The sequence below is a fragment of the Geotrypetes seraphini genome, chromosome 10, assembly GCF_902459505.1.
Source record: "Geotrypetes seraphini chromosome 10, aGeoSer1.1, whole genome shotgun sequence".
Taxonomy (NCBI): Eukaryota; Metazoa; Chordata; class Amphibia; order Gymnophiona; family Dermophiidae; genus Geotrypetes; species Geotrypetes seraphini.
The window spans coordinates 78997758-79012042 of NC_047093.1; the positions used below are offsets into that span (position 1 = coordinate 78997758).

At 42.4% G+C, this 14285-nt stretch overlaps 1 protein-coding gene across 9 annotated transcripts in view; it reads left to right on the forward strand.

Annotated features, from left to right (window-relative positions):
* Positions 1-14285, forward strand: part of STRBP (spermatid perinuclear RNA binding protein) — a 307353-nt gene that overhangs the window by 132225 nt on the left and 160843 nt on the right. For 6 of the 9 annotated variants that reach the window (XM_033959926.1, XM_033959928.1, XM_033959924.1 and 3 more), the window contains exons 6-7: positions 3118-3212; positions 3641-3736. In XM_033959926.1, coding sequence (XP_033815817.1) covers positions 3118-3212; positions 3641-3736 — 191 coding nt within the window. The remainder of the gene's footprint in view (positions 1-3117; positions 3213-3640; positions 3737-14285) is intronic. The other 3 variants (XM_033959927.1, XM_033959931.1, XM_033959932.1) reach the window with 1 other exon arrangement.

The window sequence follows — 14285 nt, forward strand, 5'->3', positions numbered from 1 at the left end:
CCAGATCGTAGAAGGGGGGAAGGGAAGGAAAGAGATTTCAGATCATGAGAAGGGGGAAGGAAGGAAAGAGAGAGAGATGCCAAACTGTAGAGAGGAGAGAAGAAAGATACCAGACCATAGGAAGGGGGAAGACAGAGATTTCAGAACACGAGAGGAAAGAGATGGTGCACAGGGATGGGAGGAGTAAGGCATGGAAGAGAAAATAAGAATAGCCTTACTGGGTCAGACCAGTGGTCCATCAAGCCCAGTAGCCCGATCTCACGGTGGCCATGCTACCAATCCAGGGCAAGCAGAGGTTTCCCCCATGTCTTAATAACAGACTATGGACTTTTCCTCCAGGAATTTGTCCAAATCTTCTTAAAACCAGCTAAGCAATCTGCTTTTACCACAACCTCTGGCAATGCATTCCAGAGCTTAACAATTCTCTGAGTGAAAAAAATATTTCCTCCTATTGGTTTTAAAAAGTATTTCCCTGCAATTTCATAGAGTGTTCCCTATTCTTTGTAATTTTTGATGGAGTGAAAAATCGATCCACTTGTACCCGTTCTATTCCACTCAGGATTTTGTAGACTTCAATCATCTCCCCTCAGCCTTCTCTTTTCCAAGCTGAAGGAGCCCTAACCTTTTTAGTCTTTCCTCATACGAAAGGAGTTCCATCTCCTTTATCATCTTAGTCGCTCTTCTTTGAACCTTTTCTAGTGCCTCTATATCTTTCTTGAAATAAGGAGTCCAGAACTGAACGCAATACTCCAGGTGAGGTCACACCATGGAGCGATACAGAGGCATTATAATATTTTTAGTCTTGTTAACCATCCCTTTTTTAATAATTCCTAGCATCTTGTTTGCTTTTTTGGCCACCACAACACATTGGGTGGAAGGTTTCACCATATTGTCTACAATGACACCCAGATCCCTTTCTTGGGCGCTAACCCCCAAGGTGGCCTAGCATCCAGTAACTGTGATTCTGGTTATTCTTCCCAATATGCATCACTTTGCATTTGTCCACATTAAATTTCATCTTCCAATTTCCTAAGGTCTGCCTGCAATGTTTCACAATCCGCATGTGTTTTAACAACTTTGAACAGTTTAGTGTCATCTGCAAATTTAATCACCTCACTCGTCGTTCCAATTTCCAGTACAGATCCCTGCGGCATTCTACTGTTTACTCTCCTTCATGGAAGAAATGCTGTTTCAGATTGATGGGAATGGGGGAGAAAGAAGGAGGAAATGCTGCACATGGATGGAGAGGAGGGGAATGGCAGAGAGAGGGATGAGATGCTGCACTTGAATGGAGAGGAGGAGAAGACATGTAAAATAGATTGAGGAGGAAGCAGAAACATAGAAGAAAGTTAAATGTTAAAAGTTAATATCAAAGATGAATGAATAAAGGGCAGAAAGTGAAGGAGAGAAAAACAGCAAATGGAACAAAGATAAGAGCACAGACAGAAGGAAGTGAAGCCAGAGACTGGAAAAAGATGATTAGAAAAATAAAATCACCAGATAACAAATGTAGGAAAAATTATTTTATTTTCAATTCAGTGATTGAAGTTTGTCAGTTTTGAGAATTTACATCTGCTGTCTATATTTTGCACTGTTCAGGAGAAATGCATTTGTTTCTATTTCTCTGGTGGTGTACTGCATGCAGAGCCTGGCATCTTTAGGGCTTCATTTGTGTATATTAGAACTTAGTTTGTGGTCCTATATTTGCATAGGGTTTATTAGTGTTCTGCATTGTGTGTCCAAGGCCAGGTGTTCAGTAGGAATGAATGTCGAGAAAGCACTATTGGCATCATGACCTCAAGTAGGAAGATACTTTTGGCTCCCCTGTAGCCCTTCTGGACCTAAAATGGCCCTCGCTTAAAAATTAGTGAAGACATTTGCCCTACACACATCCCAAGTTCTGCCTAAAGAATTGTCAGATTTCCATATTAGTCTGTCTTTTTAAGATACCCTAGACAAAATTGCCTTGCAGATGATCTTTAATTGTGAGGGAACTGGTACTTCTACCTAGAGCAGGCTCAAAACCATAGAAAGCCCACTCATCCTTTTTTTTCCCTCTCTCTCAGCTCTTATAAAACAAAAAACCCAACTCACTGTAGTGAGAGCAGGTCTAGCCTTATAGGGGCATATCATCATTGATCTCTTTCCTATTGCCATTCTCCTTTGAAAAAATTTATTTACAAGACTGGGAGTTCATTCTGAATATTCACATCTAGTTACTATTTAGATATTGTCTCCTTATAAAATTGTAGGTTATGGTTGCTCATTCTAAAGGTTTCTTTGAGGAAGAGGTTAGCTCTGTATTTTCCCATTTTTATAAGTTTGTGTTGTCTGCCATGTTTAAAGAAAAAGGAAAAAAAAAATCTTTTTCCCATCAAAAAATATTTCTTGTCATTTGGTGGTGCTTACTTCCTATCCTAGATGCTGAAAGCAACCTTTAATGGGGAGTCCCATGCATATGACTTTAGTGAATTGCCAGTCTTCAGAGAAAACAAAAGTTGCTTACATGTAACTAACTAGTATTCTCTTGAAGTATCAGTTCATTGCATATAGAAAAACTCTTACTCCTTAACCTAGGAGTTCTCTCTCTAATCAAAGCTACTGTATGGAACAGCCTCATTTGAGCTGTGGAAGACTTGATATCTTTCCAGAAAGTTCTGAAAAAATCCATCAGTTCAGTGCTGATCTTGGTCAAATGACATGTATGTGTGACTGAACTATCCTCTTCAGAGTAGCTTTCATTTCTCAAGTGATCTTGTAATATCATGTCCTTACATTTGTTTTGCTGTTGAGGAAGTGCTACATGCCTAATTTATGCCCTGCTGTTTATTGTATATTTTTAATAAGATCCCAGATTTTATGTAGCTATTGTCATTAGTTTGTATACAGAGTGAATGCCGTTGTTATGCCTTTGTTGCACATGTGCACCTTACTACTATTCATGGCTGTTGAATTAAATAACCATTGTGCACTCTTCTAAACCATTGAAATTTTCTGGGAGTCTTATTAGCCCATTGAGACGCTGCCGCTTTTTTATTTTTGTATTGTGACAGACACCCCTTGGTCAAATTGTATCTGTCTCTTTGTTTTTTTTATTTTTATATCCCATTTTACCAGTAGAAAATGTTGCGATGAAAGATCCTCCGGACTTATTGGACAGGCAGAAATGCCTGAACGCCTTGGCGTCTCTGCGACATGCCAAATGGTTTCAGGTTGGCGATTTGTTCTTACCTTATTGTTATTGTAGCCTTATGAGGTTTTCTTTGGAAATACTTTCTTTTCAAGTTTTTAAAAATGTTTGTCATGTATACACTCACCATACATGTTATATCTAATATTTTGAATTTCTAGTAGTATTCAGTAAAAAAATAAATAAATGAATTACTTGATTTAATTTAATAGATAGTTGACTGGTGACTAGTTATCATGAGGCTACAAAAGCAATGTTTACATTCTGCTTCTTAGTTTTATGTTAAAACCTGCCTCTCTAAAAGTGCAGTATATTCCTTTATGTAATTTCCTTTGCATGAAACTAATGATTAAACTAACAAGTAATCACATTAAAGAATTTATCCCAGGGTGCTATATTTGAAATGAGGCATGAAAGTTGGGTGTACTGCAATCATTTTGTTTGTTTTAGGCAAGAGCAAATGGACTAAAATCATGTGTAATTGTCTTACGTATTCTGCGTGATTTGTGCAACAGAGTACCTGCGTGGACATCGTTAAAAGGATGGGTAAGTGTGGCACTTAAAATAAAAATGGAACTGGTTCAGTGCATGAAAAATCTGCATTTGTGATACAGATTGGATTTTCATGCTCTGCAAGATGCTTTAGTTTTTCCCTAAAAGACTGTGAATTAGCCCTCTGTCATAAGAAATATAGATATGACGTTAATATCAGAATCTTTCATTGCATAGGGAACACACGCAATACTAATTATTCCAGGACAAGCAGGCAGCATATTTTCACATATGGATGATGTCATTCATGGAGCACAGTATGGACAGTATAAAGTGTACTATCACTTTAAGCTTTAGAAAGTTTTAAAACTGCCTGTACCACGCATGCACGAGTATACCAACAGTATACCAACAGCCAAATGCATCAACTTCAAAACACCATCTTTAGGAGAAATAGAAGGACACCTCAAATCAATTAATTTAAAAGGTTCTCCACTAGAAATTATTCCTCCATTTTATTTAAAGAAATTTTTTGATTATTTCGGCCCTTTTATTCTCTCTCTTATCCAAAACAGTTTTCTCTCTGCAACTGTTCCTATCTCTTGGAAAACTTCAATCGTCACACCAATAACAAAAAATTTTAAAATTAGTCAAGACGATATCTCTAACTACCGCCCTATCTCCAAACTACCTTTTTTAATGAAATTAACCGAAAAACTAGTCTTCGAACAACTCTCAGATTTTATTGAATCTTCGAACGCCCTCCACCCTAACCAAACAGGTTTTCGAAAACATCACAGTACAGAATACTCGATGATCGGTCTTGTAACAAATATCCATTACTACCTTGACCATCACAAATCTGTAGCCCTTTTCTCACTAGATTTATCTGCCGCATTCGATACAATTGACCACGAACTCTTATTAAATCGGATGAAATCATTAGGCATAGGCGGTCAAGTTCTAAAGTGGTTAAGGTCCTTCCTGTCAGACCGTTCTTCCCGAGTCAAGTTCAATGACGTCTATTCTTCAAATTACACCTCAACCTACGGGGTACCGCAAGGGTCAATACTGTCGCCTCTTTTATTTAACATTTTTTTATCACCTCTACTTACCATCTCGCAATCACTAGGCTTTACATCTTTTGCCTATGCAGATGATATTCAACTCTTACATCCCTTCAACCCAGAAAAAGATGAAGAAATAAAAGCCATCAATGAAAAACTAGAATTAATAAAAGACTGGTTAAGTTGTAACAAGCTGGCATTGAACATTCAAAAATCTAAAACCATGTTTTTTACCTGGAAAGGAAACTTAACACCAATTTCACCATTTATTCTAGACAACACCCCTCTAGAATCGGTACCTAAACTGAAAATCCTTGGAGTAATTGTTGACGTAGACTTATCATTTCACAGTCATATTAGCGAAATAGTTAAATCATGCTTTCATAGACTACGTCTTATTCGTTCAATTTCCACCTTCCTAGATTCTAAATCGATCAATATTCTGGTCCACTCTCTGATCATATCCAAAATTGATTATTGTAATTCTCTCTTAATCAATATAACTCAGAAAGAAAAAAGACGACTTCAGATAATTCAAAATACTGCAATAAAATTAATCCATAAAGCGAAAAAATATGATCATGTCACACAATTAATGATTAAATCACATTGGCTTCCCATTTCCCACCGAATTACCTTTAAAATTATATTTTTGGTATATAAAACACTAATCTTCAATGAACCACAATTTATGTCAAAAATGATTATTCCATACAATGCCACACGCACTCTACGATCATCCTCCTCAAACTTATTATCCATTCCCTCCTTGAAAATAATCGGCACAAGAAGAAATGACATATTTTCCGTTATGGCCCCTACATTATGGAACTCCCTACCAAACTATATTAGAAATGAAAAAGATCTTTTAAGAAAATTTTAAAAACCTTTCTATTTCAAGACGCAATTTGATACGTAACATGGCACACCTCAATTTTTTACATATTTTATGACCATTAAACTCACCAATCCCCTTTGCTCCTTATTGTGTTTTCCCTTTTATGTAAATTTCAACAGATAACGATATTGTAACTTTCCCCTCCTTTCCTACCTATTCATGTTTGTCTCTATTTCAATTGTTATAATGCCAATTGATTTATATTGTTTGTCTTACGAACAACTCGTTCAAATTGTATGTGAGACCACCACCTGGTGGCTTTTAAACTGTACATCGCGTAGAAATTTTATATAAGCGATTCATCAAATGCTAATAAACTTGAAACTTGCCTTCCCACCCAATTCCAGTTCACGAGGTCATCTGTTTTCTGTGGAGTGAAAACAACATATCTGGACTTGTCTAGTCAAGTTTGCCTTCCTGCTTTGTTTTTTCCATTGTTTCTCTTAATTTCTCTTCTTAGTTAGTTTGTTTTTCATTTAAATACTTTCAATTTTTAATTAAATTTCTTAATTTTCACTTTTGAGGCCTGTGGACGATTTTGAAGTCTTTGTCCCCACTGGCGGCTTCGATGGCTTTTTGGCCTTCTTTTTCATTCAACCTGTGCTGCTTTCTCTTTCCTGCTGGATCTGTTCCCGATCTTCCAGGACAAAAAAAAAGAAGAAATGCCTATCCAAATATTTTATTCTTTTTGTTCTTGCACTTTATTTCTACAAGAAAATATTAGGCCTGGGGTTGGGCACTCAGCAACTTGAACTTTTCTGTGGTACCACGTCCTAGTGGTACTGTTTCATCGATTTTAAACATTGATCATCGATATCGATCATCAGCGTCACAGGCATATCTCGCATCAAGTCTCTTGATATATGCCTCTCCTTGACACCATTGATCCAGGCTGTCATTTATGAGGTTACCAATGCTTTGACGCCCTCCTACACCTATGGTTCCAATTGACTAGCTTACAGTACCAGTGCCTCCTTTCACGGATTGATCTTCTGGGTGGTATTGATTACCTTCGGTACCAGTGAACATCAACAATATCATCAGCATCATGGGCATTTTCAGCATCGAGTCTCTTGATGCATGCCTATCATCGACACCATTGTTCATCGATGCAGGATGTCATTCCCGAAGCACACTTCCTCTTAAGGTTCCTCACACTTCAACACCCTGTGGAACCTATGGTACCGACTTCACAGCCATTAGTACCAGTGCAGTTTCTCACAATATGCAGGGGAACTGCATGGTGCATGGCTGGCCATGCGATCACAATGAATTTGGCTTTAATGCCTCCTTTTATTCTCTCCTCAGTACCCATATAGCTTATATAACATCAGACTCTGCTCGGTACTGATCCTTCCCTGCTTTGTGTTACTTGCCTACATTCTACCTTGGTAACATTGCTGCTTCTGTAACTTTAGTTTAACGACTGGTACTGGTGCTTCCACTGTCTCCCTCGGTACTGACCTGACCTCAGCATATAGTCGTCAGCCTACATACAGATTCCTCCATTCCATAGCTTATCAGTCCATGTTGATTTCAATAACGGTTTTCGAGGCACTTTCACTGTCTTGGTCCGAACCATTGAGTACTCCGAATACAATCTTGTCCTGGACTTGACAAACCGCAATGGTTACATCAGTTTTTGCTGGTTAAATCCACTCTTTGAAAGTCCTTCAGTTCCAGAGACTATGCAACTGCACCATCAGGACGTGACAGTCATGCTATGGATAAATACCATCTTTACTTAAAAAAAAAAAAACAACAGCAAATAAACTATGTGAAACAACAAAGTTCTCATTTCACCTTCTATATGTCCTTTTATCTTGAACAGCTCAAACAGAAGTTGGTTGATTTTGAGCAGTATATTCCATTTGGCTGCCTGTCAGAATTTCCGGACTTGGAAGGATTCACTATGGCTTTTGAGTCTTTCAAAGTTGGATCACTTCTTCTGCTTAACATAAATAATCATTGCGCCTACAGCGGAACTCCTTGAGGCATTGGATTTTGATGAACCTCAAGAGCTTCTTAAATTGCATCTTTACAATCTGTTCAAAGATGCTATGTTGCAGAGTTGGGAGACTCCTATTTTCATCACCACAGCTCTATTGGCAACTCACTCTCTCTACAACAGGGATGCCCAACCTTTTGGCTTCCCTGGGCCACATTGGCCAAAAAAAATGTTTCTGGGGTCGCACAAATGCTGCAGCAAGACAGAGGAGGGAGCCGGCAAGACAGACAACACCTGGGGGCAGCAGAGGAAAACATTGCATCTCCCTCGACTGGGACCGCACAAAATACTTCATGGGGCTGCATGCGGCCCTTGGGCCGCAGGTTGGACACCCCTGCTCTACAGCATTCTACTACCACTGTACTATCAATGTTATTATCCTTGTCAAATAGACCAATAGGATAGTCACCATACTTTATGCAGATCTCCATACTTCCCTCACAATATCTTACCTACTAGAACTTAAAGAGAAGAAAACTCCAGTTTCTTCGTTATTCTAAAGAACTTGGAGGTCTGGTAGTGGCTGTAGGAGAGGAAGAGGCCACTACCACATCCGATTAAGGATGATCTTATGTCTTATAGGCCTTCCTGGAATTCATATATGGTCTAGCTGCATAATTTATTTACCTTTTTATGAGCCTCAGCTTATCCATTGTAGTTACATGCACCTCCTATTGTGCAGCATGTCTTAATACACACTTCCCAGTTTCTTTATTCATATTCTGTATTTCTATCTGGAACTTCTATTCCATTATTTCCAACTGAGACCTTTCTCTATTACAAGTTTCCCCCTTCTCTCTAGCATCCTCCAGCTTCCTCCCTGACCTCCCGGTCTCATCTTTAAAGCTAATTACAGCAGCCTGTAGAGGATCGCCAATAGATAAAATGATTTTATTTTCAATATAGTGATTGAAATGTGTCAGTTTTGAGAATTTATAACTGGTGTGTATATGAAAAAATGAATGGAAAAAAATTGCATTACTATTAGTAAAGGGGATGGGATCTGGGGCAGAGCTTGGGTGGGCCTAGTGAGGTCTGTGGTTAGGGTACTCAATTGATATTTGTTAGACTTAGGGGGTACTTAGCTTGAAGTAGTTGAGAAACACTGCTGTGGGCAAACAGCTGGTGCCAGTGCCTCTCCTTCTCTTCAGCCCTCTTCCCTGCTGGCAGCTCCTACTGGCATCTCGGGGCCCATCTGGAGGGCCTCTGCACATGCGTGAACATCAACGTGATGATGTCACTCAAATATATGAAGTCATCAAGGTGACATCCGCGCACTTCTGGGTGCCTCAAGCCTTAGCCACTACCTTTAGTGTGCCCCAGCTCGAGAAAGTTTGAGAGACAATAGGGTTATTTCACTATAGCCACATGCAACTGCAGAAGGAATCCACTCCGGATTTTTCACTCTGCCTCTGTTATACATCACTGAGCTCTAGCTCCACCTTCAGTTCTTCCCTTTTGCCCGCATGCCCGCAGGAGTGTCTGTTCTGCTCTCCCTATTTTATTATTTTAATTCGATGTCATTTTGTCACATTTTCAGAATAATTTATTACGTGGAGCATTTTTTAAGCTCTGCCTGCTTGAGAATTCACAGACTTCTGTCTGTACATGTTGGCCAACTTACATAGTTTCTCTGGAGCTCAGGGCCTTCCCTAAGGTGGTCTCACCTCCTGTTAATCAGGGGTCAAACGCAGGCTTTTAGGTGCCCTTAGGAGGTTCGGCGGGGTCTTGCAGGTTTCCAGCTGCATCGTCACACCTCCGCCTGTCCCAGTGCACATCTGTTGGTGTAATCAGACATAGAAGTCTGACTGGCAGCCTTAAGATCAGCTTTGTAGAAGCACTCCCAGCATTGTGGCAGTGATATTTCTCATCCAGCTACTGTGAGAGAGTTGAAAGCAGGCTGTAGCACTGATCTTGTCTGGTCCAATGAGTACACAGCCTGTGAGAGACATTGGGAGAGTTTGGAAAAGTGGGGGTTTGAAGGTTTCTGGATGTTCTCCCTCCTGAAAAATCATAAATTCACTTCTTTTTACTGTTTGGGAAGTGCGAAAAATATTGTGATTTTGATGTGAATTTATTTGATGGTGGCCATCTTGGATTTTTAGCTATCTTTTTTTTCTAAAGTTCCCTGCTTCTTCAAAACTGCAAATTTTGCCTGGAAAACTGTTGGGGGGAGTCCTTAGGTTCTCCTCATGTGGATTCTTGCCAGGATTGTGCAAATTTAGTGCTTTAAGAACGTCCATGTGCCTTGTGGCACAGCCTGGGGGAGGGGCTATAGTGCCCAACTTAGCTTCTCCCCTGCTGAAGCAGGTAACCAAACATTCAGCTAGCCCTGCGGACAGCCGTCATTTTTAGGCTCGGCATGGCTGTTACTTCCGTCAGCCAGGCTGCAGGACCTCCACAGCTAAAGAAACGCAAATGCAAGTCATCGAAAAATGACTTTCCACCCCAGGAACCGGACACTTTTTCTAAATTTATAAAATTTTTGTGGTCAGAGTTTCAGACCAAGTGTTCTCCCCCTGAACAGTTTCAATCTGCCTCAGCTGCATCTCTTAGTGGCGTTGTGTCTCTGGGATCGGCCTTGCCTCAGCCTGCTGCGGCGTTTGCTCTACTTGATCCTGATCTGGGGGATGCTGATGCTGATGTTTCCCTCAATCAGCTCCATCCACTTCTTCCTCCTTGCTGTGTACTGTGCGCTCGCAGTCAGCTATCTTTCCCTGGCACCCTATGTTTGTTCTCGGCTCGGAGCATTTTGACTCTGTGGAGGGTTCTCTGAAAATTGCTAGAACTATGTCCCACTTGTATCCTGTAGCACAGGAGTGTCAGCAGCTTTTGGGTCAGCCCAAGGTGGACTAAGCGCACCTCTCTCCCCAGTGAGGGTGGTGTTATGTTAAACGACATGCAGGACCACTGGGTGGATGTGGCCCTCAGGAAACTTTTTGATGCAGCTACTTTAGGTATCAAGGATGCTTCAACGTCGTTTGTGGCATGCACCTGTCTCTTGACTGCACGCCCTGGAGAGTGAGGCAGTGGATTCCCCTCCTCAACTTCTGATGGCTGGGACAGATTATATGGCAGATGTGTTGTATGATCTCTTGAGAGTTTTGACAGAGGTGTCAGCGTACTCCATCTCTGCCCGCTGAATCCTCTGGGTCCACCAATGAGCTGGTGATTCCACTTCCAAGGCTACTATGGCTAGGCTGCCTTTTAAGGGGCAGTTATTGTTTGGCAAAGGTCTGGACGACCTTATGGATTCGGTGATGGACTGTCACCCTAAGACTCTGCCTGATGGTAGACCCAGACCCTCCAGGGGTTCTGGATGCTCTAATTTTCTTGGCTTACAGTGTTCTAGACCGTATGCAAATGCCACATCACAGAGATTTTCCCAGGGCTCCAGACAACAATACACTAGCTATAGGCGTTCCCAGCCTTCCACCTCCCGTTCTGCACCTTCTGCACTTTCTGGAGCGCTTTCTGTCAGGAAGGCTCAATAATGCCAGGCCGACGGATGCCCCTCAGCGGATAAGGGACCAGCTCTCAGCATTTCTTCCTGCCTGGATGCGCATTAGGTCTGACCAGTAGGTCTTGGACATTAAGTCGGGTTACAAGCTGGAATTTGCTCAACCTCTGACAGATTGGTTTGTGGACTCTCCTTCAGGTTGTCCATACAAAGCACTCAGAGTTCAAGCCACTGTTCAGCTCTTACTGAATATTCAAGCTATAGAGCCAGTACCGCCCAACCTCTCTGGCTCAGGCAGATACTCCATTTACTTTATCATGCCAAAGAAAGGCTCAGAAGATTGGAGGCCTATTCTGGATCTTCAGCATGTGAATGCGGCTCTCAAGATTCCTCGATTCCAAATGGAGACCGTGCTTTCATTTATTACAGCAGTGACCCTAGGAGAGTTTCTTGCCTCTCTGGATCTCATAGAAGTGTACTTGCACATTCCTATTTTTCCAGCTCACTGCAAATTCTTGAAGTTTCATGCTCTGGAGCAGCATTACCAATTCTCAGCACTGCCCTTTGGGCTAGCGACAGTGCCCCGGACCTTCACCAAGGTCATAGTGATAGTGTTGGCTTACCTGTGGAATATGTGTCTCCAGGTTCACCCTTACTTGGACAACTGGCTGATCAGAGCTCCCTCAATGGCCGAGTGATGACACATAGTGGAACGGATGCTTTATGTGCTGGAAGATCTGGACTGGATTGTCAACTTCAGGAAGAGCCATCTGACGCCCACGATCGCTGAAATACCTGGGAGTCCTTTTTGACGTGGCAGTGGCAAGTGTCTATCTACCAGAAGCCCACAGGCAGAAACAGTGTGTTCAGATTTCTTCCCTTCTGGAGCGACTGGCTCCTTTGGAATGGGATTATCTTCAGGTTCTAGGATCCATGGTTGTCACACTGGATGTGGTTACTTGGGAGAGGGTGCACATGCATCTTCAGCATTGCTCTCTTACTGGGCTTCACACAGGGATACTTTGCAGACCCATCTACCTTGGACTCTGGAAGCCTGAGCAAGCTAGACTGATGGCTTTTCCCTCAATTGCTCTGCAGGGACGTGCTGCTATAATTACCTCCTGGATTGTGGTGATAACAGATGCCAGCCTTCAGGGCTGGGGAGCGCATTGCAATCATACTCTTCAGGAGTGTTGGACACCCTCTCAGCTAAAGAGGTCAATCGACCAGTTGGAGCTCAGAGACATTCGACTAGCTCTGACGAAATTGCAGAAGACACTGGAGGGCCAAGTGATCCGGGTCTTCTCCGACAATACGATGGCAATAGCCTACCTCAATCACCAGGGAGGGACCAACAGCATCCCTCTGGCTTAGGAAGCCTGCCTTCTTTTTCTTTGGGTGGAGCGTCATCTCCTAGTGCTGACGGCAGCATATGTGGTGGGAGAAGACAACGTTCAAGCAGACTTCCTCAGCAGCCAGACTCTGAATCTAGGTGAGTGGGTCTTGTCTCCAGAGGCATTCCAAACAATAGTGGGGCACTGAGGGGAGGCCCTGCTTCAACCTCATGGTCACAGCAAGAAACAAGAAAGTGGATCGCTTCTTCGGTTGAAGATCGAGCCTGGAAGTGAGGAACTCAACACTCTGGTGCAGCCATGGCCTCAAGAGATTCTCCTGTATGTTTTTCCTCGTTGGCCGATGATCAGCCGGGTCATTCAGAGGATCGTGGCTCATCCGGGCCACGTCATTCTGGTGGCTCCAGATTGACCTTGCAGATAATGGTACACATATCTGATGAGGCTGCACAAGGGTCACAGCCTTTGGTTGAGCGCCTATCCAGACTTCTCATGCAGGGTCCAGTATCCATTGATGATCCAGGCACTGCTATTACAGCATGGCTCTTGAGCTCTCAACCTGAGAGCATAAGGGATATTCTGCCCTTGTTGTGGATACTCTACTCTTCTGAAGTCTAAGTCGTTGTCTAAGATGTTGGCTTACGCTAAAGAGTGGAAGGCCTTTAAACATTGGTGAGCCCAGGACCAGGTGGACCCTTACTCAGCTCTGAACTTGCTGATTCTCGCCTTTTTTCAGGCTGGTTTGGATAAAGGCCGGATAGTGGCCAGGCTCTCCTGTTTTAGATCCCTGGAGCATCAGTCTTCCTTGGCGTCTCATCCTGATGTTGCTAAATTCTTGAAGGCTTAAAAGGGGCTCTTTGTGCTCAACTGCCAGTTAAGCATCCTTTCCCTTCCTGGGACCTTAACTTGGTGTTGTCTAGCATTACCAAAACTCCTTTTGAGCACCTTTGAGATGCTACTCTCTTGGACTTGACGCTGAGGACAGTTTTTCTGGTCGCATTACATCGGTGTGCTGTGTGTCAGAGCTGCAGGCTTTGTCTTACAGGGACCCTTCCTTTGGAAGGTTCCTTCCTTGCTGAAGGTAGTTTGCCTGCCTTTCAACCGACAGATTCTGGATATGCACAGAGTTCTTCTCCTTTATTTGGTGGTCTCCAACGAGTTTCATCTCTCTGAGCATTTGTTTGTGCTGACTCATTCAGTTAAGCCGGGCATTCCCACTCTTAAGACCACGATTTCCATATGGATCCATAGGGCCATTTCATCAGCCTACATTCTTTCAGGGAAACAGTCTTCTGTTTCTGTTAAGGTGCATTTTATCAGGAGTGTGGCTTCTTCGTGGGCCGAAGGTAGATCTGTCTCTCCTGATGAGTCTTGCAGAGACAAGACTTGCAGAGTGGCGACTTGGTCTGCTCTTCACACAAGTTCTACAAAGTGGATGTGGCGGCAAGACAGGTCCTCTGGGTCCTATGTTTTAAGGGTCAGCGCTGCAAGCCCACCCTAGCTTTTGGGGTGGACTGCTTTTGTATGTCCCTACTGTCTAGAATGTCTCTCCTATTGCATTGGAAAAAGAGATTATGTATTTACCCTGGTAGCTTTTTTTTTTTTCTAGACTCCCGCCCTGTCCTTCCTGCACCTGCTTACAGTTTTCGGTCTGTTTATGCTTCTCCAAGCTGATTCTTGGATGCCTGGGAAGAATTTATATAAATGTTTCAATTTACTGGGGAATAGTTTCTGAGCTCCTTTGAAGCCTGTGCTGGCAGTTGACAGTATTGTTTACTTTTGAGTGGAACAATTTGTTTAAACCTGTTGCTAAAGGTG